Genomic DNA, 20,127 nt, shown 5'->3' with positions numbered 1-20,127 from the left:
GTCGGGCCTGGAATATTCTGAGCCTGATTCGAGTGGGTGTATTTGTGTCTGAAGACCTCCTCCTTCTCCCTTAGAATTCAAGGCCTGATCGAAATTTCCTGTTTGGTCCCAAATAAATGAAATTGTGTGTTTGTTCTATGGTCATGATCCTAGTCTGGCCCAGATTAACTGTCAGGGCCCAGGAGTGATCCAGTTGTAGCGCTTCAGCAAGGTGGAGAGACAGCAGGTATGACTCCTCTCATGAGTTTACCAATTCATCAAAATAGATGTGAATGGGTTTCTTGCTTTTTTACTTTGCTTTGATGAGGTAGTCAATTTTCCTACTTCAGTTAATTTCAGGATCAGATCATTATGCTCAATTGAGTCAAATGCTTTTTAAAAATCTGCAAAACATACAATTTTTCTTGTTTTATTTGTGAGGGTGTAGATGTGCTTGAGCTTCCTGTTCTCCTGTGAATCCTGTCTGGGTCTTTCTCAGGACTTGGCGTTGCTGAGGACGCTGCAGCCCAGAACAACAGGATCGACTCTGAGACGATCACCAGTGCTAGTACATTCATACACATATAAACACTGTCCAAGTACCCATTGATGATCTGTGTTTGTCCTTCCGTGTTCTTCAGTGGGTTTGATTCCATTTGTCTGGTCTTTGTCTAAAAGGAACATGCCAACTTTCTTGAAAATATGCTTGTTGTCCATCGTGTTCAGAGTCAGTTGCAGCCCCTCTTTCCTCCCGGGGGAATTGGAGAGCTCCAGACCACCACCATAAGACTGTCTACTAGTTAGCTTAGCTGCAAGAATGATGATGAGAACGATGTCTCTAGAGTCCTCAAACGCTTTTCTCTAAAACACTCTTTAACTGGATTAATAGTCAGAGTTCACATTCAAAGCTGTTGACAATGATGAAACGTTGGTTCATTGGCTCCATTGGTAGGCAGCAGCTCATATCAGCAGGGAGAACCTGTGGAGACTGTTGGTCACAGCAGCCAGGAAAAGCGTTTGAAATAGCATCAGTTTTAATATGACATCTCTGCGATCTAGCGATTCACTCAGAGGTGCTGGGTCAGGAGCAAACTATACATGTTTAATGAACGATGATTCTGTGGATTCTCAAAGTTTCACACCCAGGACATCATTCCTGGAGATAGTGAGGGAAAGGGAGGCAGCATCAAATACCAGCCCGCTCCACAGGCGCTGGAATCACACTAGACATTCATTCACACTTGAGAAGGAGTTTCAGCAGCAGAAACAAATGAAGCGCTTACGCAGGACACACTGGGGGGCTAATCAAAGCTGACTCCCCCTGTAGCTTCCTCCGCCTGCTTTCTCACATCACAACAGACAACCAGAACCGATGAGCATTATTTTTGATCAGCAGCCCTAAATCATCTATGAAATGGTGACCGGACACGTCTGGAGGGTTCAGGTTTACACCCAACCAGAGGACCAGAATTGAACCCGGGAGACTGGCTGAGGGATCATGGTTGTACCATCTGTGTGGACTGTTGCTCTCTCTGAATGACTCACGGTGAGTTATATACAGGCCTCACCTTTAAACCTTTACACCTGCACACCAGTGACAGCTGGCCTGATGAATGATACAGAAACAGGCGACAGGACCTCAGAGAAGAAGAAGCCAAACTGAAGTGAACATGTATGTACACGCTAGGTGGAGGCCTTTCAGTGTTGCAATGACATTGTGCAAACGCCTCCTGGAAGGTCATGCAACTAAACTAAAGGTAATAATGTCAAGCAGAGTGTGTCAGTGTTTTGTTGTAGTTCTGTGCTGTGACGTTTTCAGGTCATGGAGGCAGCAGTGGTGGAGTTTCTCCTCTGGGCTGATTATACTTGGGCTTGTTTTTAATTCAGCTTCCCTCTGTCTCCTAAAATGAGTTGAATAGCGTCTCAGCTAGCTGCCGTCACGTAGACACTCTCAACCCAGCATCGGGTAGATCAAACTTCCCTGTGACTGTCCGAATCCCTAACGATCAGTCAATGATCAGTGATTGACTAATAGAGGATGAGTCCTCTGAAGCTAGTTAGCAAAGAGGGTCAGATTTTCTAGAAAGATGAAATGTCTCTGTCTCCATGGAGCCCAAGCAGCTCAGCCTCCCCCTGCTGTGCTCGGCTGCGTCCTCATCATGCAGGATACCTCACCACTTTGACACATCTCTGTGATAACAGTCACGGTGGTGGTGGTGGTGCAGGAGGAGCAGAGAGAGAAAGCTTGGGGTGGGGGGTGAGCAGTGCTCACAGTAGCAGTGCTGCTGCTGCTGCTGCCTTCACCCAGCGAAGCCCAGGGATGAGGCAGGCATCCTCCCGCTGCTCTGTCCGCCTCCTTCACTCTGCTACCTTTCCTCCGGTGAGTCAACAAGCTGTGGACTTTAACGGCTCTTGTTGTTGCCACTATGTGTGGATTTTGCTTGTATGCAGACGGTGGGAAATGTGCCATGCAGGGAAACATATGCTGAGTGTTTATTTACTGGCAGAGTGTGTAGATGGCAATGCAAGATTCACTCAGGCTGTTGCCAGGGCATTCTCTCCCCATGTCAGCCGAATGCATCAGCATGGCTGTCGTCTCCGCTGGCTGGTTCACAGGTGCAGCTACCTCACAGCTGCTGGATGGACATGATGTGCAGATATGAAATGCAGTGAGAGGTGTGTGTGTGTGTGTGTGTGTGTGTGTGTGTGTGTGTGTGTGTGTGTGTGTGTGTGTGTGTGTGTGTGTGTGTGTGTCCTGGAGCATAGCTGTGTTTTCCCATGTGTGTTTTCAGTTGAAAGGAATTTCATGTTGAGAACCAATGGCAGTAGCAGATGCTTGATGTTTTTGATGAGTAAGAGTGGTCCTTGATGAGTGGAACTCACCTGTATGTGTGTTACCTGCTCAGACCCTGGCTCATACATCATGTGATTAGAGAACTTCATGTTGGAGCTAATAAGCTTGAGGCTGCTGAGTGAAAGCTGGACATATTTGAGTTGATGGATGCCTTGAACTGTGCTTCACCAACCATACAAAGCCAGAGGAACACCAGCATGAGTGGTGAGGCAGCTCCATCCTACCTGGTCAGGCCCCGATGTCCAGGCAGCTTTTGCTGACAGAACCTGCAAGGGTCCACGGTTGGACATGGACAGGAAATTGTTGGAGGAATGTTAATCAAATTCAAATTGAGTTACTAGTTTTCAAGGGGGCTCAATTTAGCATCACAGTGTACGGGATTAATTATAGTAGTTGAGAGTAGGGGAGGGTAGGAGAGAGTAGTGGGGGGTAGTAGAGAGTAGGGGAGAGTAGTAGAGAGTAGTGGAGGGTAGTAGAGAGTAGGGGAGGGTAGTAGAGAGTGGTGGGGGTAGTAGAGAGTAGGGGAGGGTAGTAGAGAGTGGTGGGGGTAGTAGAGAGTGGTGGAGGGTAGTAGAGAGTAGGGGAGAGTAGTAGAGAGTAGGGGAGGGTAGTAGAGAGTAGGGGAGAGTAGTAGAGAGTAGTGGAGGGTAGTAGAGAGTAGTGGAGGGTAGTGGATGGTAGTAGAGAATGGTGGGGGGTAGTAGCGAGTGGTGGAGGGTAGTAGCGAGTGGTGGGGGGTAGTAGAGAGTGGTGGAGGGTAGTAGCGAGTGGTGGAGGGTAGTAGCGAGTGGTGGAGGGTAGTAGAGAGTGGTGGAGGGTAGTAGAGCGTGGTGGTGGAGGGTAGTAGAGATTGGTGGAGGGTAGTAGAGAGTAGTGGGGGGAATAGAGAGTAGTGGGGTAGTAGAGAGTGGTGGTAGTAGAGAGTAGTGGGGGGGAATAAAGAGTAGTGGGGGATAGTAGAGAGTAGTGGAGGGTAGTAAAAAGTTGTGGTCGTAGAGAATAGGGGAGGGTGTTCGAGAGTAGGGGAGAGTTGTAGAGAGTAGGGGAGGGTAGGAGAGAGTGGTGGGGGTAGTAGAGAGTGGTAGAGGTTAGGAGAGAGTGGTGGTAGTAGAGAATAGGGGAGGGCAGTAGAGAATAGGGGAGGGGATTAGAGACTGGAGGGTAGTAGAGAGTGGTGGAGGGTAGGAGAGAGTAGTGGGGGGAATAGAGAGTAGTGGGGGGTAGTAGAGAGTAGTGGGGGTAGTAGAGAGTAGGGGAGGGTATTACAGAGTCGTGGAAGGCAGTAGAATGTAGCGGTCGTAGAGAGTAGGGGAGGGTAGTAGAGAGTAGGGGAGGGTATTATAGAGTAGTAGAGGGTAGTGGATGGGAGTAGAGAGTGGTGGGGGGTAGTAGAGAGTGGTGGAGGGTAGTAGAGAGTAGTGGGGGGAATAGAGAGTAGTGGAGGGTAGTAGAGAGTCGCAGAGGGTAGTAGAGAGTCGCAGAGGGTATTAGAAAGTAGTGGTCGTAGAGAATAGGGGAGGGTAGGAGAGAGTAGGGGAGAGTAGTTGAGAGTTGTGGAGAGTAGTAGAGAGTAGTGGGGGGGAATAGAGAGTAGGGGGAGTAGTAGAGAGTAGGGAGGGTAGTAGAGAGTAGTGGAGGGTAGTAGAGAGTAGGGGAGGGTAGTAGAAAGTAGTGGTAGTAGAGAGTAGGAGAGGGTAGTAGATAGTAGTGGTGGGTAGTAGAGAGTAGTGGATGTTAGTAGAAAGTAGTGGTAGTAGAGAGTAGGGGAGGTTAGTAGAAAGTAGTGGTAGTAGAGAGTAGGGGAGGGTAGTAGAGAGTAGTGGAGGGTAGTAGAAAGTAGTGGTAGTAGAGAGTAGGGGAGGGTAGTACAATGTCGTGGTTGTAGAGAGTATGGGAGGGTAGTAGAGAGGAGTGGAGGGGAGTAAAGAGTAGTGGGGGTAATAGGGAGTAGTGGGGGTAGTACGGAGTAGTGGAGGGTAGTAGAGAGTAGTGGGGGTAGTAGGGAGTAGTGGAGGGTAGTAGAGAGTAGTGGAGGGTAGTAGAGAGTAGTGGAGGGTAATAGAGAGTAGTGGGGGTAGTACGGAGTAGTGGAGGGTAGTAGAGAGTAGTGGGGGTAGGAGGGAGTAGTGGAGGGTAGTAGAGAGTAGTGGGGGTAGTAGGGAGTAGTGGAGGGTAGTAGAGAGTAGTGGAGGGTAGTAGAGAGTATTGGGGGTAGTACGGAGTAGTGGAGGGTAGTAGAGAGTAGTGGGGGGTAGTAGGGAGTAGTGGAGGGTAGTCAAGTCACATTCCGCTTAAGTCCTCCGGCTTCCCCACATTTTGGTGGAGTCTGGGAAAGAGAGGAGATACGATCAATCAAGGATGCACTGCGAGTTGTTCTTGGTTGCCAGTCAGTTCCTGAATCAGTCTTGCTCACTGTCCTTGTTGAGGTTGAGGGCATCAGGAATGCCAAGCCCCTTGGATATTTCTCATCAGACATAGCAGACCCTGACCCTGTCACTCCAAATATGCTCCTTATGGGGTGGAGATATGCTTCACTTCCTCAAGTGGTGTACGACAAGGATGAGCTCATTGGAAAGAGATATTGGCGTCAAAGTCAAATACTCACTGATCATTTCTGGACAAGCTTCATCCGCCATTACCTACCCAACCTGCAAATACGCCTTAAGTGGAACGTTGACACCAACAACCTTGAGTGTGGTAAGGTGGTGATGATTGTGGATCCTCAGCTTCCTCGTGCACTATGGCCCATCGGAAGAGATATTCAAACACACCGTGGACCAGATGGTCAGGTCAGAACTGCCGAGGTCAAGGTCAATACCCAAACTTACCTCTGACCAGTTGCACGATAGGTTCCTTTGCCTGAGCTCAAGGATGAGGATGAGTGACGGACATGACGATGGATCCAAAACTGCAACCAGTTTTGGGGGGCGGCAATGTTGAAATTCTCCATATCAGCTCTGACACCCCTGAGCTCTGAGAGCAGCGGCACGCACACCTGCTCAGGCTTGACGCAATCATCAACAGGTGGAGGTATTTTACTCTCATCAAGCCTTCTATAAAGAGTCTGGTAGCCACACGCTCTGTTTGCCTCCAGCTGCCAAGACCTGTGTACCTTTGTTTACCAGTGCTTCGAATGTAAGTGTTCCTTTGTGCTGAAAGATAATTTGATTGATTTGATTATTGTTTGCTTCACCATTTTGATCTTATTTGCAAACATGAAATATGAATCTTGCAGAGTATGGTTTAATGATAGTAAAGAGTATTTATGTTAAAAATGAACCTTGTTTGAATCCCATTGTTGATTATATATTTTGTTGGTATAAAATTGCAGAAAAACCAGATGGCGAAATAAGGGGAAGTCTGGCAGAATAAAACCCGCAAACTGATTTGCCATCTCACTGCCTTTCTTTTTGGTGCCTCATGTCTCATATTTGAGGTCCCTTAACTCCAGCCCCCCTTTGTTTGGTCAAACTTAAGAGAGTAGTGGAGGGTAGTAGAGAGTAGTGGGGGGTAGTAGAGAGTAGGGCTGTCAAAAGTATTGGTACCCAGATGTTATGCAATACTAAAAATTAGTATTCGTATAAGTGATCATTTACACACAGACGACCTCTCTGCTCCTCCCCTTACTAGAAGCTCAGCGTGCGTAGGACAGAGCTGGCAGAAAATGGCGAGAGCTACTGCTGGACCTTCATGACCAATTCTGTTAAAGCAAAAGCGAAGTGTGGACGTATTTTGCACAGACAGTCAGGGGAAGTCCAAGATATCAACAGGCCTGTTTGCAAGCTCTGCTACCAGGCAGCGGTGACAGTCAAGTAGCACAGCAACTGGACAAACCCCTGAGGGACACAGCCCACCTGAGCTGAGGGGCAGGAAATCTCCCATTTCAACACTGAAGTATGTATCGTGGTTCTGATCAGCGCTCTCAGGTTAGCGTGTCTGTGGGTGTGAGATGTTGTGGACTCAATTTGACTCAATTTTATACAGCACTTTTCTACCTTAGCGGCACTCAAAGCTCTTTACAGTGTGGTCTCATTCACCCATTCACACACACACTGATGGTGGAGGCTGCCATGCAAGGTGCATTAGGAGCTATTATGGGTTCAGTATCTCGCTCAAGGACACTTTGACATGGTCACCAGGGTCGAGGATCGAACCAGCAACCCTTTGGTTGCTAGACGGCCACTCTACCCCTGTGTTATGTTGTAGGCTACTCATCGACGACTATTTTTCCTAGCATCAGCTGGACTACATGCTTTATACCAACATGTACCTCACCAGGACCGAAAGTGACTGAAATGTGTGCGTCGCACAGCGAATGTGTGAGACTTGAGAGCCCTGAGTTGTGATAAATGCCGACAGGCGCACACATCAGCCGCTTATTAACCCACATGTGTTAATAGATTTATTGTGTGTTATTTATTGTTTGTATTTTCTAGATGTTATTAAAAAAAAAAAATTTATGCCTTTTTATTTTTTCTTTTTTTCCGCTGTGGTATCGAAAATGGTATTGAGTATCAAGTTTTTTCCATGGTATTGAAGCAAATGTTGAAATTTTAGTATTGAGACAACCCTAGTAGAGAGTAGTGGAGGGTGGTCGAGAATAGTTGAAGGTAGTACAGGGTAGTGGAAGGTAGTAAAAGGTAGTAAAGGGAACATGTTCTCATCTGATTAGCTGCTTTCATGTTGTCTTTCTCTTTTTCTGTTCCTTTAGTATGTGAAAGGAACATCTGATGCCACAGTAAAGTCTTCTGCAGCTTGATGCTTTCAGCTACTAGAAACAAGACACTTCTTTTTATATACGACATTCTGAAGACCAAACTTGAAAAATTGGACTGTTAATCCAAGCCCGGCTAAACCCACGAGTGAAAGCCCAGTGATTCTGTTCCCACTGTGATGAGACCTTTCTGGGTTGACTTTCTGGTTTTTGTTTTTGTTTTTTACATGATGCACCACTCCGGAAAGACATGATGGGCGAAGTCAAGCAGTAGCAGAGTGAAGCATCTCAGGCTTGTAGACCATCTCTGGTAGCAGTAGCAACAGCATGGAAGACAGGGACGAGTTTCTGTCAGCCTGTTTTTCCAACCTCAACGCCGACTAAATGATATCAGAGCATCACTGCTGGAACGCCGTCGTAGAGGCGGCAAACTTTCATTCTTCCATGTTTGGGGTTGATAGTGGAGGTCTGCCCCCTTGGCATATGTGTGTCTGAGATGGTTAGCCCCAACAAACCCTTTATTTTGGGTTCCCATCAATGTTGCCATAACACACCTTTCCGCACGAGGCTTTAAAAATGATTGTTATTCTAAGCGAAAGTTGTTCACCTTTAATGCATCCTGAATGTGAATAACATGAAGTCAGATGTCCTTATGCAGCTGTAATAGCTGCTAATGGCGGGTCTGGACTCCTCTGCCAAATCCCTCCAGTGTAAGAATGTACAGGAAGTGGGATGGGCCTGTGGCGAAAAGCCAGGAGGAGGGTGATGTCATTGGCCTTTTATGCTGGAGAGGCTGTGGGCATTGGGGACTACAGTTGATGGTGATGATGAGGAAGATGATGGAAATATGGAGGAGAGGAAATGAGGATAGATTTCCTCTCCTCCAGTGTTTCTTTGGGTTGATCGTCTGCCCAGCTGATAGCACTCCAGGGACCTTCACCACAAGCACAATCTGTGGCAGTTACCAATAGCAACATGGGAGGAAGAGGCTGAGAGTGATGGAGCGAGTGGTGTTCTTTGAGCGGATCCACTCCTCCAAGTGGCTGTTTGCTCTTACATAACTTACAGGAGCTGATTTCAACCGAGCACTGATGTTTTCTCAGGGACAAAATGGGAGGAAAGAAAAAAAGACAAAGAAGAGACATTCACCTTTTATTACATCAGATGCTCGAGCGCGATGTTGTCAGCATGAGTCTGAAGGTCAAACTCTCAGTTTACTCTGTCAATCAATGAGTGACTGTCCGTGGGTGTAGACACAGCTGAGGCACTTGTGCAACTCACTATTGCCTCTGGAGGAAGAATGTGGTACTGCAAGACAAGATGGACAGGTGCGAGGTCAGGGGTGGGCAACCCTGTGCCATGGAGGGCCGTGTGGATGCAGGTTGTCCTTCCAACCCAACACTTCAACAGGTGATTCCACTGATTAACACTCCTTCAGCCACAGAGGAGTGTTAATCAGTGGAATCACCTGTTGAAGTGTTGGAAGGAGAGCCTGCATCCACACGGCCCTCCATGGCACAGGGTTGCCCACCTCTGCGCTAGGTTGCTCAGGTGTTTTATAGGTGATTGATTATCAAATCTAAAACAACTGATCGGTTGTTGATCCCAGTGTTCCAGCAATAGTGTTTAATGTTCCCATCAGCCGCTCGCTGGGTTGCTGTCACGAATGGAGGAAGACGCTGACAGTGCTGATCCACGCTAACACCTGATCCTTGGCGAAGATGGCTAGCAGGGTAGAAGCAGAGCAACAGGGAGGGACGTTAATTCTGCTGGTTCCTGAAAAAATACGCACCTCTGACTCTTGATGCTTTCTAGAAAAAAACCTGTGCAAGAGGAGGGGTCCAGGGGGAGGATGGGGAGGTCTGTCATGCTGGTGACCTTTCTCAAAGGTCAGTGGCCTGGCCAGAAGGGCAGACTGCTGTTTTGCAGGGAGCAAAGAGATTTCAACTACACACACACACACACACACACACACACACACACAGCAAGTGGAGCACCTGTGTCCATGCAGATGACTAATGACATTTCACATCAGCTGACATTTCGAAGGGATGGGGGGGATTTATGAATAATTTATGAATGTTATTTATGATGTCATCCCACTGTCATTGGGGGGAGGTGTCAGGTGACAGGAAGTGGTTGTCACTGTATGCTGTCGGGTAGGTGGAGCATCAGTGGTCTGAGCCCCGATCCTTGATGGGCTCAGCATCTGTTTACTGAGGGGACGTTTTGAGGTGAGTCTGGTCCACGTGTGTCAAACATCCCAGGGTTCGGACTTCGGACCCAGAGGATCAAGATTCTTTGTTGAGAGTAAAACGCGAGGTTTTGTTTGTGTAGGAGCTGAGGGGCAGGGAAGGGCCTGAAGCTGAGACGAGTGTTCTTGAATATCTGTACTTTGTAGTTGTTGCCAGAATTGTGTTTAAGGGTAGCAGAGGTTGTAGTAAACCACACAGTACTACACGGGTATGGAGCTGATGTACCCTAAAGCAGTAGGTTCACGCATCGGCACAAGAATCTGGACTGGTGCCATCACGCTGATGACAGATCTGTGACAAACGTGTCGGCCCCTGATCAGACTTCTCATCTCTGGCCAGGAACAGGCACACACACACACACACTCGTGCATAAAGCCACACACAAGGCAATCACATGCACACTCTCTCTCACACACACACACACACACACACGACCTCCACTGACCCAGGAGCTTCAGAAGCAGTTTAATCTGAGTTTTCTGTCTTTTGTTGATTGAAGTACTGTGAAAGTACAAGTCCCAGGCCAGAGGGTTGATGTGCTGAGGTTAGCATCAGGTGTGTGTGCCTGTGTGTGTTTTTGTGTTTTGTTGCATGTTTACCCTTTTATTTTTGTTAGAAGCACTTTCATATTTTCCTGTCGACATGAGTGATATTGTGTTGAACTCTTGAACGTTGTGTTGTAACACTTTCTCTTCTTGTCTTCTCTCTCTCTGTCTGCCTCTCCCTCTCTCTGTCCCCCCTCTCTGTCTATCTGTCTGTCTGTCTGTCTCTCTCCGTTTCTGTCTCTCTGTCCTCCCTTCAGTCACAATGAGAGGAAGGTGACCTGTAAGCACCCGGTGTCTGGCATTCCCTCCCAAGACAACTGCATCTTTGTCGTCAATGAACAGTAAGTGTTTCTGGCCTGATTGGAAAGGTCCTTGTAGATCTGGAGACATCTGGGGATGGACCACAAACCGTCTCTCGTCCAGAACGTCCAGTGTGCCAGTTGATTTGCTCACTGACTCTTCACCAGACACCAACAACCAGAGAATAGAGAGAACTGTTCTGACCACCACAGGGAGCCTAAAGCTGCAGTTGTGAGGAAGACAAGTTGAGGCAGAGGAGGAAGTTGGATGCACCTGCCCATGACATCATCTACAGCTGGTGCTGCATGATGACATCACAGATAGACCGTCCTACACTTCTCTGACTGTTCTATTAGGGTTCCACGACTGTTGTCCATTCTCCTCTTTTTCTTCGATTGACTTTATGAAGTTCTATGATGACTGTATGACTGGTCTATGGACTGCTCCACGGCTGTTCTAACTGTTCTACAACCTTTCTATGACTGTTCTACAACGGCTCTTTGACTGTAGGTGGACTGTTCAGTGCCCTTTCTTCGACTGACTGCTTTATGGCTGTTCTCTCAGAGAACGTAGCCTCTTGTGCCTCCTGTCTGGACGTTCTGGACGCAGTAGCTCTGTGTTCTCTCATGTTGAGTCCACAACTGATCCAGGCTAACAAGCTGTTGACTTTTGAAATCTGATTTCAAGTGGCCTTCATGCACCTTTGTGACATCACCATCAATCTGCATGTGATGACTTGTCCCTAAAGTCCCCTCCCCCTCCTCCTCCATCATGAGGAAGAGCAACTGTACTCCTAAGATGATTTAACTTTTTTATGGGTTAAAGACATGAACAGGGAGTTAATAGTCCAAGTACTGAGTGTTTTCCACACTCTTCCAACATGTCCAGAGGGGCTCTTTAAGCTCTCTCGTTCCTTTGCCTTGATGCCCCCCCCCCCCCCACTCCCCTTCTGTCTGGAGCTCCTGGTGCCTGAGGCATTTCCCTGGAAGTCAGTCAGCCTCCCGACGTCGCACTGAGCAGGAGATCTGTTGTTAAAGACTATTTACATTCAACTCACTAATGTTGAGCTCCTCAGCTTCTTTCTTTCTCTCTTCTTTTTCTGATAGTCATGTGTCATCCTCTTGCTGACTGGCAGGAATCATTTCATCACTACCCTTCAGGACGTTTACTTGTGACCAGTATTGACGGTAGCATTTTTATGTGATTTAATTTGTGATGTTCACCAAAATCCAACATCTTCCAAATGTCATTGCACCAGAGATTTCAAGGTCTTTTGACTTCAGGTTCAGATGTAAACCTGTGACCTACTGCTGACCTCAGCAAGGAGAGGTTGCTGCCCTCCTGTCCAGGCTGCTCATGTCTCACAAACAGATTCATATTCAGATTTCCTTTGTCACCTCATCATGCACTTCCATACCGAGAGACACAGCAACATCATGTTGCCTTTAAATAAAAACAAAAATGTGTGGGCTGATAGAGCAGCAGAACTGGTTCTAGGTGATCAGTCCTGTGTGGCCCTGAAGCGGACCGTTGCTGATGGTCAGTCAGTGCAGCCTCCTGCAGTCCAACAACCAGCCGTGAAGAACTATCAGGCCAATGTCTTCATTCACCCGTTAGTTGGGTTTATCGTGTCATAACTGATTTTATGTTTCATGATAACATTTAGTTTTAAGGTCATTATTTGAGTTCTTATCATCTTATCATTCTGTGTTCTACTTCCAGTGTGAGTTGTGGAAAGCTTGTCCACCCTGACATGCCGCTAGAGGCTCTCAGCAGGTAATCGTCTCCGGATCAGCAGCCTCACGCTCGCAGCACTAACTCGCCATCTTCTCTGTCTATTAACAACAACACCAACATCTTGACCTGTCAGATCAGAAGATCACTACCAACATCTGTTTCAGTCTTGTCCCACATGGAAGGCGAGCAACTGTGGCGAGGTCTTTGGTCCAGGAGTAGGTCCAGTAGGTGGTCCTGGTCTACACTGATGTCAGGTTTAGTAGATCCAAGCCACACAGTCTGACCTGCAGGATTTCGCCAACTAATCTTTCATTTGGTCCACATTCCTGCAAAGTCTCGAGAACAGTGAACAGAACATAGGCCAGCACGGATGATTTATTTACTGTTCACTAAAGAAGAACATCATTTCTCAAACCAGCCTGTCTCCCATGGGGGGCTGGCTGCCCCCTGGTATGAGCTGACTGATGAATAACACTTTAAAAATATTCAGCATACAGCAGGAAACGTGCTCTCCTCTCAGAAAAAAAACTAAAATCTAACCAAACCAACATCTGAAGCCAGTCAGTTGACTTTGAATTAGCTGTGAAATGAGGAGAACATGTAAGACTGTGACACCGGCACGTCAGCAGGGTTCTAGTCCTGCAACTCAATCATTACAACCCAAAATATCCAAGGAGGATTCCGTCTGTCAGAGGTTCACCTTCAACACAGTCAAGTCAAGTCAATTTTATTTCAGTAGCGCCAAATCACAACAAAAGTTCTCTCATGACACTTTACAGGTAGAGCAGGTCTAGAACCACTCCTTCAATGAACCTCCACCCAACAATTCTCCATCAGCAGCACATCCTGCAACAGCAGTGACGAAAACCTTCCTTTTAACAGGCAGGAATGTCGAGCAGATCCAGGATCAGTGGGGACGGAGAGAGAGCAGGACAGAGACAAGGACAGAGAATGGAGGAAGACAGAGAGACAGAAGGAAAGAGAGGGACAGAGATAAAGAGAGAGAGAAAGGAGGAGAGACTGATGGACAGAGACAAAGACAGAGAATGGAGGAAGACAGAGAGACAGAAGGAAAGAGAGGGACAGAGATAAAGAGAGAGAGAGAAAGGAGGAGAGACTGATGGACAGACGGGGACGTGAGCAGGTGGAGCTACGGGTGGCAGCTGGAGCCTCTTCAGGTCTGGAGCCTCCTCCAGCAGCACCAGGATCTGGGATGAGGGGAGAAGAAGAGGAGTTAGTAACACGTCTGAGGACAGGAGGAGGAGAGAGAAGCCCAGTGCATCATGGGAGATCCCAGCAGTCTGAGCCTATAGCAGCAGATCTAAGGGCCAGCCTAAGCAGTCCTGACTATAAACCTGATCAACAAGGAGGTCTTAAGTCTGCTCTTAAACCTAGAGAGGGGGTCTGGGTCCTGGACTGAAACTGGGAGACGGCTCCACAGGAGGGGAGCCTGATAGCTGAAGGCTCTGGCTCCATTCTACTGTTAGAACTCTAGGAACCAGCAGGAACCCTGCATCCTGGGAGTGAAGGGTTCTAGCTGGATCATAGGGGACGAGGAGCTCTGTCAGGGATGAAGGATCCTGATTGTTGAGGACTTTGATGGGAGAAGGAGAATTTTAAATTCTGTTCTGAATCTGACAGGGAGCCATGCAGAGAAGCAGTCCAGGAGAGACCTGGTCTCTGCTACCAGTTCTAGTCAGGGGGGCAGCAGCGTTCTGGACCAGCTGGAGAGTCTTTAGGGACTTATTAGTCCAGCCTGGGAGGAGGGAGGTGCAGTAATCCAGCCTGGAAGTGACAAAAGCAGGGACTAGTTTTTCTGCATCTTCTTGAGCCAGGATGTGTCTGATCTTAGCGATGTTACGTAGATGGAAGAAGGCGTCCTGGAGATTTGTTGAAGGTGGGAGTTGAAGGATCCTGGTCAAAGAGAACTGCTAGGTTCCTACGGTGGTGCTGGGGGCCAGGGTGATGCCATCCAGGGTACCTGTCTCATCAGATCAGGTGGTCCTCAGGTGTTTGGGCCCAGCACAAGAACTTCAGTTGATCAGAGTTTAATAAAGGAAATGATGGTCCTCCATGTTTCCTGTCCTTCAGACAGGCCTCCAGTTCAGTCAGCTGGTTTGTTCCATGTGGATCATTGATGAGTTCAGCTGAGTGTCGTCTGCAAAGCAGTGAACATTAATTAACACAGGCGATGCTGATCTGTTCCAGGATGGAACCTGACAGGTCCATCCAAGTGTGGAGACCAGCTGGCCATTCCCACCTGTGAATCTACTCTCACTCACACCGTGTTGCTGCTCTCGGTTCCTCTGTCACAGATGAGATGAAGATGTAGTGCGTTACTGTGACGGGTACACAGAGGATACGCATCCTGATGAGTGTGTGTGTGTGTGAGAGAGTGAAATTTAGGACTCTTGTGACTGGAGGAAAGTGAAGGCCTCTCCTCTGTCTCAGTTTGTTTGCCAACAACATCAGCCCCTGGCACGAAGCTCACTGTTAGCTAAAAGCTAAATACCTACACACACACACACAATATAGGAGATTTGAAGCTGTAAATCTTGCTGCTCAGCAGAAAACTATTCCACAAAGAATGTTTTGTAACCTGAAACCCTGACTGCCAGGCTGCTGTGACTCACTAAGGATCTTTGACTGTTTGTGTGTTTGTTTGTATGATTGCTTGAATAGCTTTTAGTTAGACAACAAAGATGTGCATCATGATCCCCAAATACCTCACTGTCTCACAGATGATAGAGTGAGTTTTTGTGGCTGTAACTAAAAGGCTCTATTGGGTGTGTAACAAGTGTCTCTGCATTGTGTAATGAGTGTTTGAGTGTGTAACAAGATCCATCATCCATCTATCATCCATCCATCTACCCATCCATCATCCATCCATCCATCACCATCCATCATCCATCCATCTATCATCCATCCATCTACCCATCCATCATCCATCCATCCATCACCATCCATCATCCATCCATCCATCATCCATCCAATCATCCATCCGTCCATCCACCCATCACCATCCATCATCCATCCATCATCCATCATCCATCCATCCATCCATCATCCGTCCATCCATCATCCATCCATCATCCAATCATCCATCACCATCCAATCATCCATCCATTATCCATCCATCCATCATCCAATCATCCATCCATCATCCGTCCATCCATCATCCATCCATCATCCATCCATCCATCATCCATCCATCATCCATCCATTATCCATCCATCATCCATCCATCCATCCAAGCATCCATCCATCATCATCCATCCATCATCCATCCATCCATCATCCAATCATCCATCCGTCCATCCATCATCCAATCATCCATCCATCATCCATCCATCCATCATCCAATCATCCACTCATCATCCGTCCATCCATCCATCCATCATCCACTCATCATCCGTCCATCCATCCATCCATCATCCACTCATCATCCATCATCCAATCATCCACTCATCATCCGTCCATCCATCCATCCATCCAATCATCCATCCATCATCCAATCATCCACTCATCGTCCGTCCATCCATTCATCCATCCAATCATCCATCCATCATCCAATCATCCATCCATCATCCGTCCATCCATCATCCATCCATCCATCCATCATCCAATCATCCACTCATCATCCGTCCATCCATCCATGCACCCCGTGCTCCAGCCGGGGCTCCAACCACAACCTTCTTGCTGGGAGGTGCTCACCGCTGCACCACTGTGCTGACCTAGTATTAAAGATGACATTCAAAATTACCTGAAGACTCCACCCCCTCAGGCCACCTGACTCCACCCCTTCAGGCTACTGGACCCCTCCAATGACACATTTTTTGTCAAGTTAACTTGGAATAGGTAATCCAGGACATGGTTAACTGATGAAAGCCTCCTTCTTCCACTCAGTAATCGTGATAGTCGTACTTCAATGGCAGTGATGACCACGTACCATCTGAACTGATGTCCATCATCTTTTGTGTCTGTCCCGTTTTCCTCTTTCTAACCTTTGCGTCCCCAGCAGCTTTGTCCTGACAGAGCTGTCAGAAGCCACTCTGATGAATCTGCTGTCTGAGTTTCTCCTGTTGACCTTGGTTATGGTCTGGTTGTCTTTGGCAGGCCGGCTCCCAAAACTCCATCGGACCAGGAAAGCAGCAGTGAGAAGAAGGAGCGTCCCATGAGCACCATGAGCGAGGCATCCAACTACACCGGTGGCTCCGACTACAGCACCTTCCCTGGGAGCCCTGTCACCACTGTCAGCACCTCCACCTCCGCTACACGGGTCAGTATTTCATCTGCAGGAGAAAGCCAGAGAGCCCCCTCAACACTCAGAAGGTGAACTCACACTAAAATGTATCAAACAGCAGCGATCACAGTTGAAGTCAAATACGCTTCATTTACATTCACCACCAACTTGGCTGCGGGGAGCTGTTCTGACGAGTCCAGTGAACGTGTGCTTACGGTCTGCCGTGTTTGGGACAACGGCGAGATTCACCAGGCAAACACATGAAAGGCCACAGTGAAACGTGTGGGAGACGTCCACGCTTCTCTCACCATGAATCGTGATGACTCGGTTCATCGTGGCTCATTTTCATCTGTCATCAGATAAAACCAATTACATTCCAATCAATTGTGATTCTTTTGAAGTGCTACTGAGGAAGTGTTAGCACGCTGCAGCGTGACCAAGTTGAGTCATAATTTATCATTTCAAATCAAAGTAAAAGATGGTTAATCAACTGCTTTGTCATGTTAGCGTGCACAGGTCACATGTGAAGAGTGAGTCTGTTTCTAAATGACTCAAACACACACACACAGAGGGACTAAATGTGTGTAGATGTAGCTCAAACAGGAGGCTCCATGCTCTGATGAATAAGTGATGTGTTACTTTGCTTACACTGGCTCTAAGACACTGGAGCACTGCAGCTTCATGTATTGATGAGGATTCATTATTCATGGCCTAGCTTGTTGGCATCCACTAACCCCTCAGAGAAGAACTGCCTGGAGAAGATGCCGCTGAGGGAAAAAGGTCAGAGCTACTGTGAAGAAGCTGATGAGATTTTGCACTTTAAATTATTCAGCTGCCTTGAATGTAACTTCTGGCTCAAACAAAGCAAGTAAATAAGTTTGTATGCAGGAGGAGCTGACAAAGGAGACCGAAACACATGTAGGTCAACCCAGCACGTGTTCACATACTCAGTTAAACGTAGACTTGGTGAGTCGTGACTCTTCATGCCTGTCTGACAGAGGTAAAGAGCCACCAAGACCCCTGGACATTTAACCCTGTTCGTCTTATTCAAATTAAGATTCTAAGATATTTTAGCACATTTACAGAGGCTTCCCCAGAGGACATGGGAGACTAGGAGGAGGAACAGACAAGTCAATTCATCAGTGACATTGTCAGGCTTCCAAACAGTCTCAGAGGTTCTTTGAAAGAACCTGTAAACTCAAAGATTCTCTGCTGCATGAGTGAGATGTGATGTTTCGGAGAGGAAATATGCTTCCTTTAATGAGCTGAAGGCGTGTTGCTGCTTTTTATAGCTCCTGGGAAAGCTGTGGTTTCTGTGTACAAGCTTCTCTACAACCAATGCCTCAAACACTTGTCATGTTCCACTGTTGTGCTGAGATTATGGGGGTTTCTGTCTCTCCATAGCTCTGCAGTTGTCCTGCTTTCTAGTGTTTTATCAGAGTTAACAGATATTTAATTCAATAGTCATTCCAATGGGCATATCTGCCCTGTACACTGTCAAGTGGTGTATAAGTGTACAGTGTCACGTTTATTTTCTGTTTGTGTGCTTCAACAGCCTTCTAGGTCTTCCAAAAAAGTCCACAACTTTGGCAAGAGATCCAACTCTATCAAAAGGAACCCCAACGCCCCGGTGGTGAAGAGCACCTGGCTTTACAAACAGGTAGAAACAAGCTCATGTTCTTACCTGTGGAGAACAGCAGACATGAACACACCTGCAGGTTGTAAATTACACAGCATGTCATAAAATGATCAGTGTCATGACTCGCGGCTCCGTCCAGAGTTAGAAAAAAGATGTAGACGAGGCTCAGGCGGTTTCCACCATGGGCCGGTTCTTACCACCACCACCCACCGCTGGACTCAGTGTGTGTGTGTGTGTGTGTGTGTGTGTGTGTGTGTGTGTGTGTGTGTGTGTGTGTGTGTGTCAGAGTGTGTCAGAGAGAGAGAGAGACTTTATTGTTCACTATAATACTGTAGTTTTCCTGACTGACTCGTGGTCTTGACCTTTTACCTCCGCAGGACAGCACAGGCATGAAGTTATGGAAGAAGAGGTGGTTCGTTTTGTCAGATATGTGCCTCTTCTACTACCGTGGTAATAACACGTGCGCGTGCACAAACACACACACACACACACCAAAGTTCATATCACTGTGTGTGTGTGTTGATGATATTCAGTTGTGTAAACTACAAAAGTTCAACCCAAAACCAAACAAGCCTAACGTCAGCAGCAGGTGAGGTCCTGGAGTGTCTCTCCACTGCAGCTGAAGGCGAGAGAGCGACCGCATGAATGAGCCTCCATCCCTGCTCACTCCCACTTTCCTCAACCTTCTTTATTTCTCTCTTCTTCATATTTCCAAGTGTAGAAGCTGCGTAGCACAAGAGCTGTGAGCCGCCGCCATGAAGGCGTTACACACTCCTCCATTCTGGTCTATATTTACTGATACAAAAAAATTACCTGCACCAAGAATCAGAGCACAGCAGAATCACCTTTCTGTGTTCAGCATAGCCTGGTGTGGCAAACTGAAGGCAGCAGCAGCAGCAACCTCCAGATCCTCCAGAGTTCTGCTGTTTGTTCTGTCTGAGCCTGATGCTCCTCCAGCCTCCCTGCTACTCAGTTATTGAGATCCAAAGACACGCACAAACAGACTGAGAGGAGTGACAGGTGATGTTGGTGGATGCTGCAGCAGGAGGCTCCTTCCTGGGTAGAGCTTCCTCTGCAGGTTTGAAGATGCAGCATCTCCTGAGCAGGAATCCCTTGAGCTCTCAGAGCGAGACGGCAGACACCATCTGTGTCTGGTCGGTTCCAGAGTTCTGCAGAGGTGCAGGACTGTTTCAGACCCCAACACAGCCCAGTGATACTACCACTGGGCTGTGTTGGGGTGGAAAACTGTTCAAACACTAGCAGAGGAGGTGGAGGCGCTGGAGGGGATAGGAGAGGTAGAGGTTGGAGGAGAGAGGAGTTAGACGACTTGGAGAGTTTGGGGAGCTGGAGGAGGCAAGAAGTGGTAGAGGAGGTGGAAATTAGAGGAGCTGGAGGATGTAGGAGAGATGGAGGAGGTAGAAGAGTCATGTTGTACTCACCACCCTGAACTGTCGCCCTGGCTGTAGATGACAAAGAGGAGAGCATCCTGGGAAGCATCCTGCTGCCCAGCTTCCACATCTCCATGCTGTCAGTGGACGACCACATCAGCAGAAAGTACGCATTCAAGGTGAGGCCACCTGCCCCGATGGTGATGTAAATGTCATGATGTAAGGACCCCCCACTGGCAGCTGGAGGTCAAGATTGTCCTCACACTGTTGTCTCTGTGTGTCCACTGCCAGGCCACCCACCCTAACATGCGCACGTACTATTTCTGCTCTGACACGGCGAAAGACATGGAGTCCTGGATGAAGGTCATGACAGATGCTGCCCTCGTCCACTCTGAGCCAATCAGAAGGTAAACACAGGGACACGCCCACACACTTATATCATGACAGAGGGACCATTGACAGCTGGAGAGGGA

The 20,127-nt window shown here is 47.8% G+C and overlaps 1 protein-coding gene across 7 annotated transcripts in view; it reads left to right on the top strand.

The window, feature by feature from the left end:
* The window catches only part of LOC147262498 (pleckstrin homology domain-containing family A member 5-like), a 98,115-nt gene that overhangs the window by 51,835 nt on the left and 26,153 nt on the right, over positions 1-20,127 (top strand). For 4 of the 7 annotated variants that reach the window (XM_086201417.1, XM_086201419.1, XM_086201421.1 and 1 more), the window contains exons 4-10: positions 10,605-10,688; positions 12,370-12,423; positions 16,501-16,663; positions 18,183-18,287; positions 18,644-18,716; positions 19,733-19,833; positions 19,946-20,061. In XM_086201417.1, the coding sequence (XP_086057543.1) occupies positions 10,605-10,688; positions 12,370-12,423; positions 16,501-16,663; positions 18,183-18,287; positions 18,644-18,716; positions 19,733-19,833; positions 19,946-20,061 (696 nt within the window). Of the gene's footprint in view, positions 1-2,207; positions 2,360-10,604; positions 10,689-12,369; positions 12,424-16,500; positions 16,664-18,182; positions 18,288-18,643; positions 18,717-19,732; positions 19,834-19,945; positions 20,062-20,127 lie in introns of those variants that run through there. The other 3 variants (XM_086201423.1, XM_086201418.1, XM_086201422.1) reach the window with 2 other exon arrangements.

This window comes from Aulostomus chinensis, chromosome 4 (genome assembly GCF_037954235.1).
Source record: "Aulostomus chinensis isolate RoL2024-O1b breed Wild chromosome 4, RoL_Achi_v1.0, whole genome shotgun sequence".
Lineage (NCBI taxonomy): Eukaryota > Metazoa > Chordata > Actinopteri > Syngnathiformes > Aulostomidae > Aulostomus > Aulostomus chinensis.
This window is presented reverse-complemented; position numbering and strand designations above follow the sequence as displayed.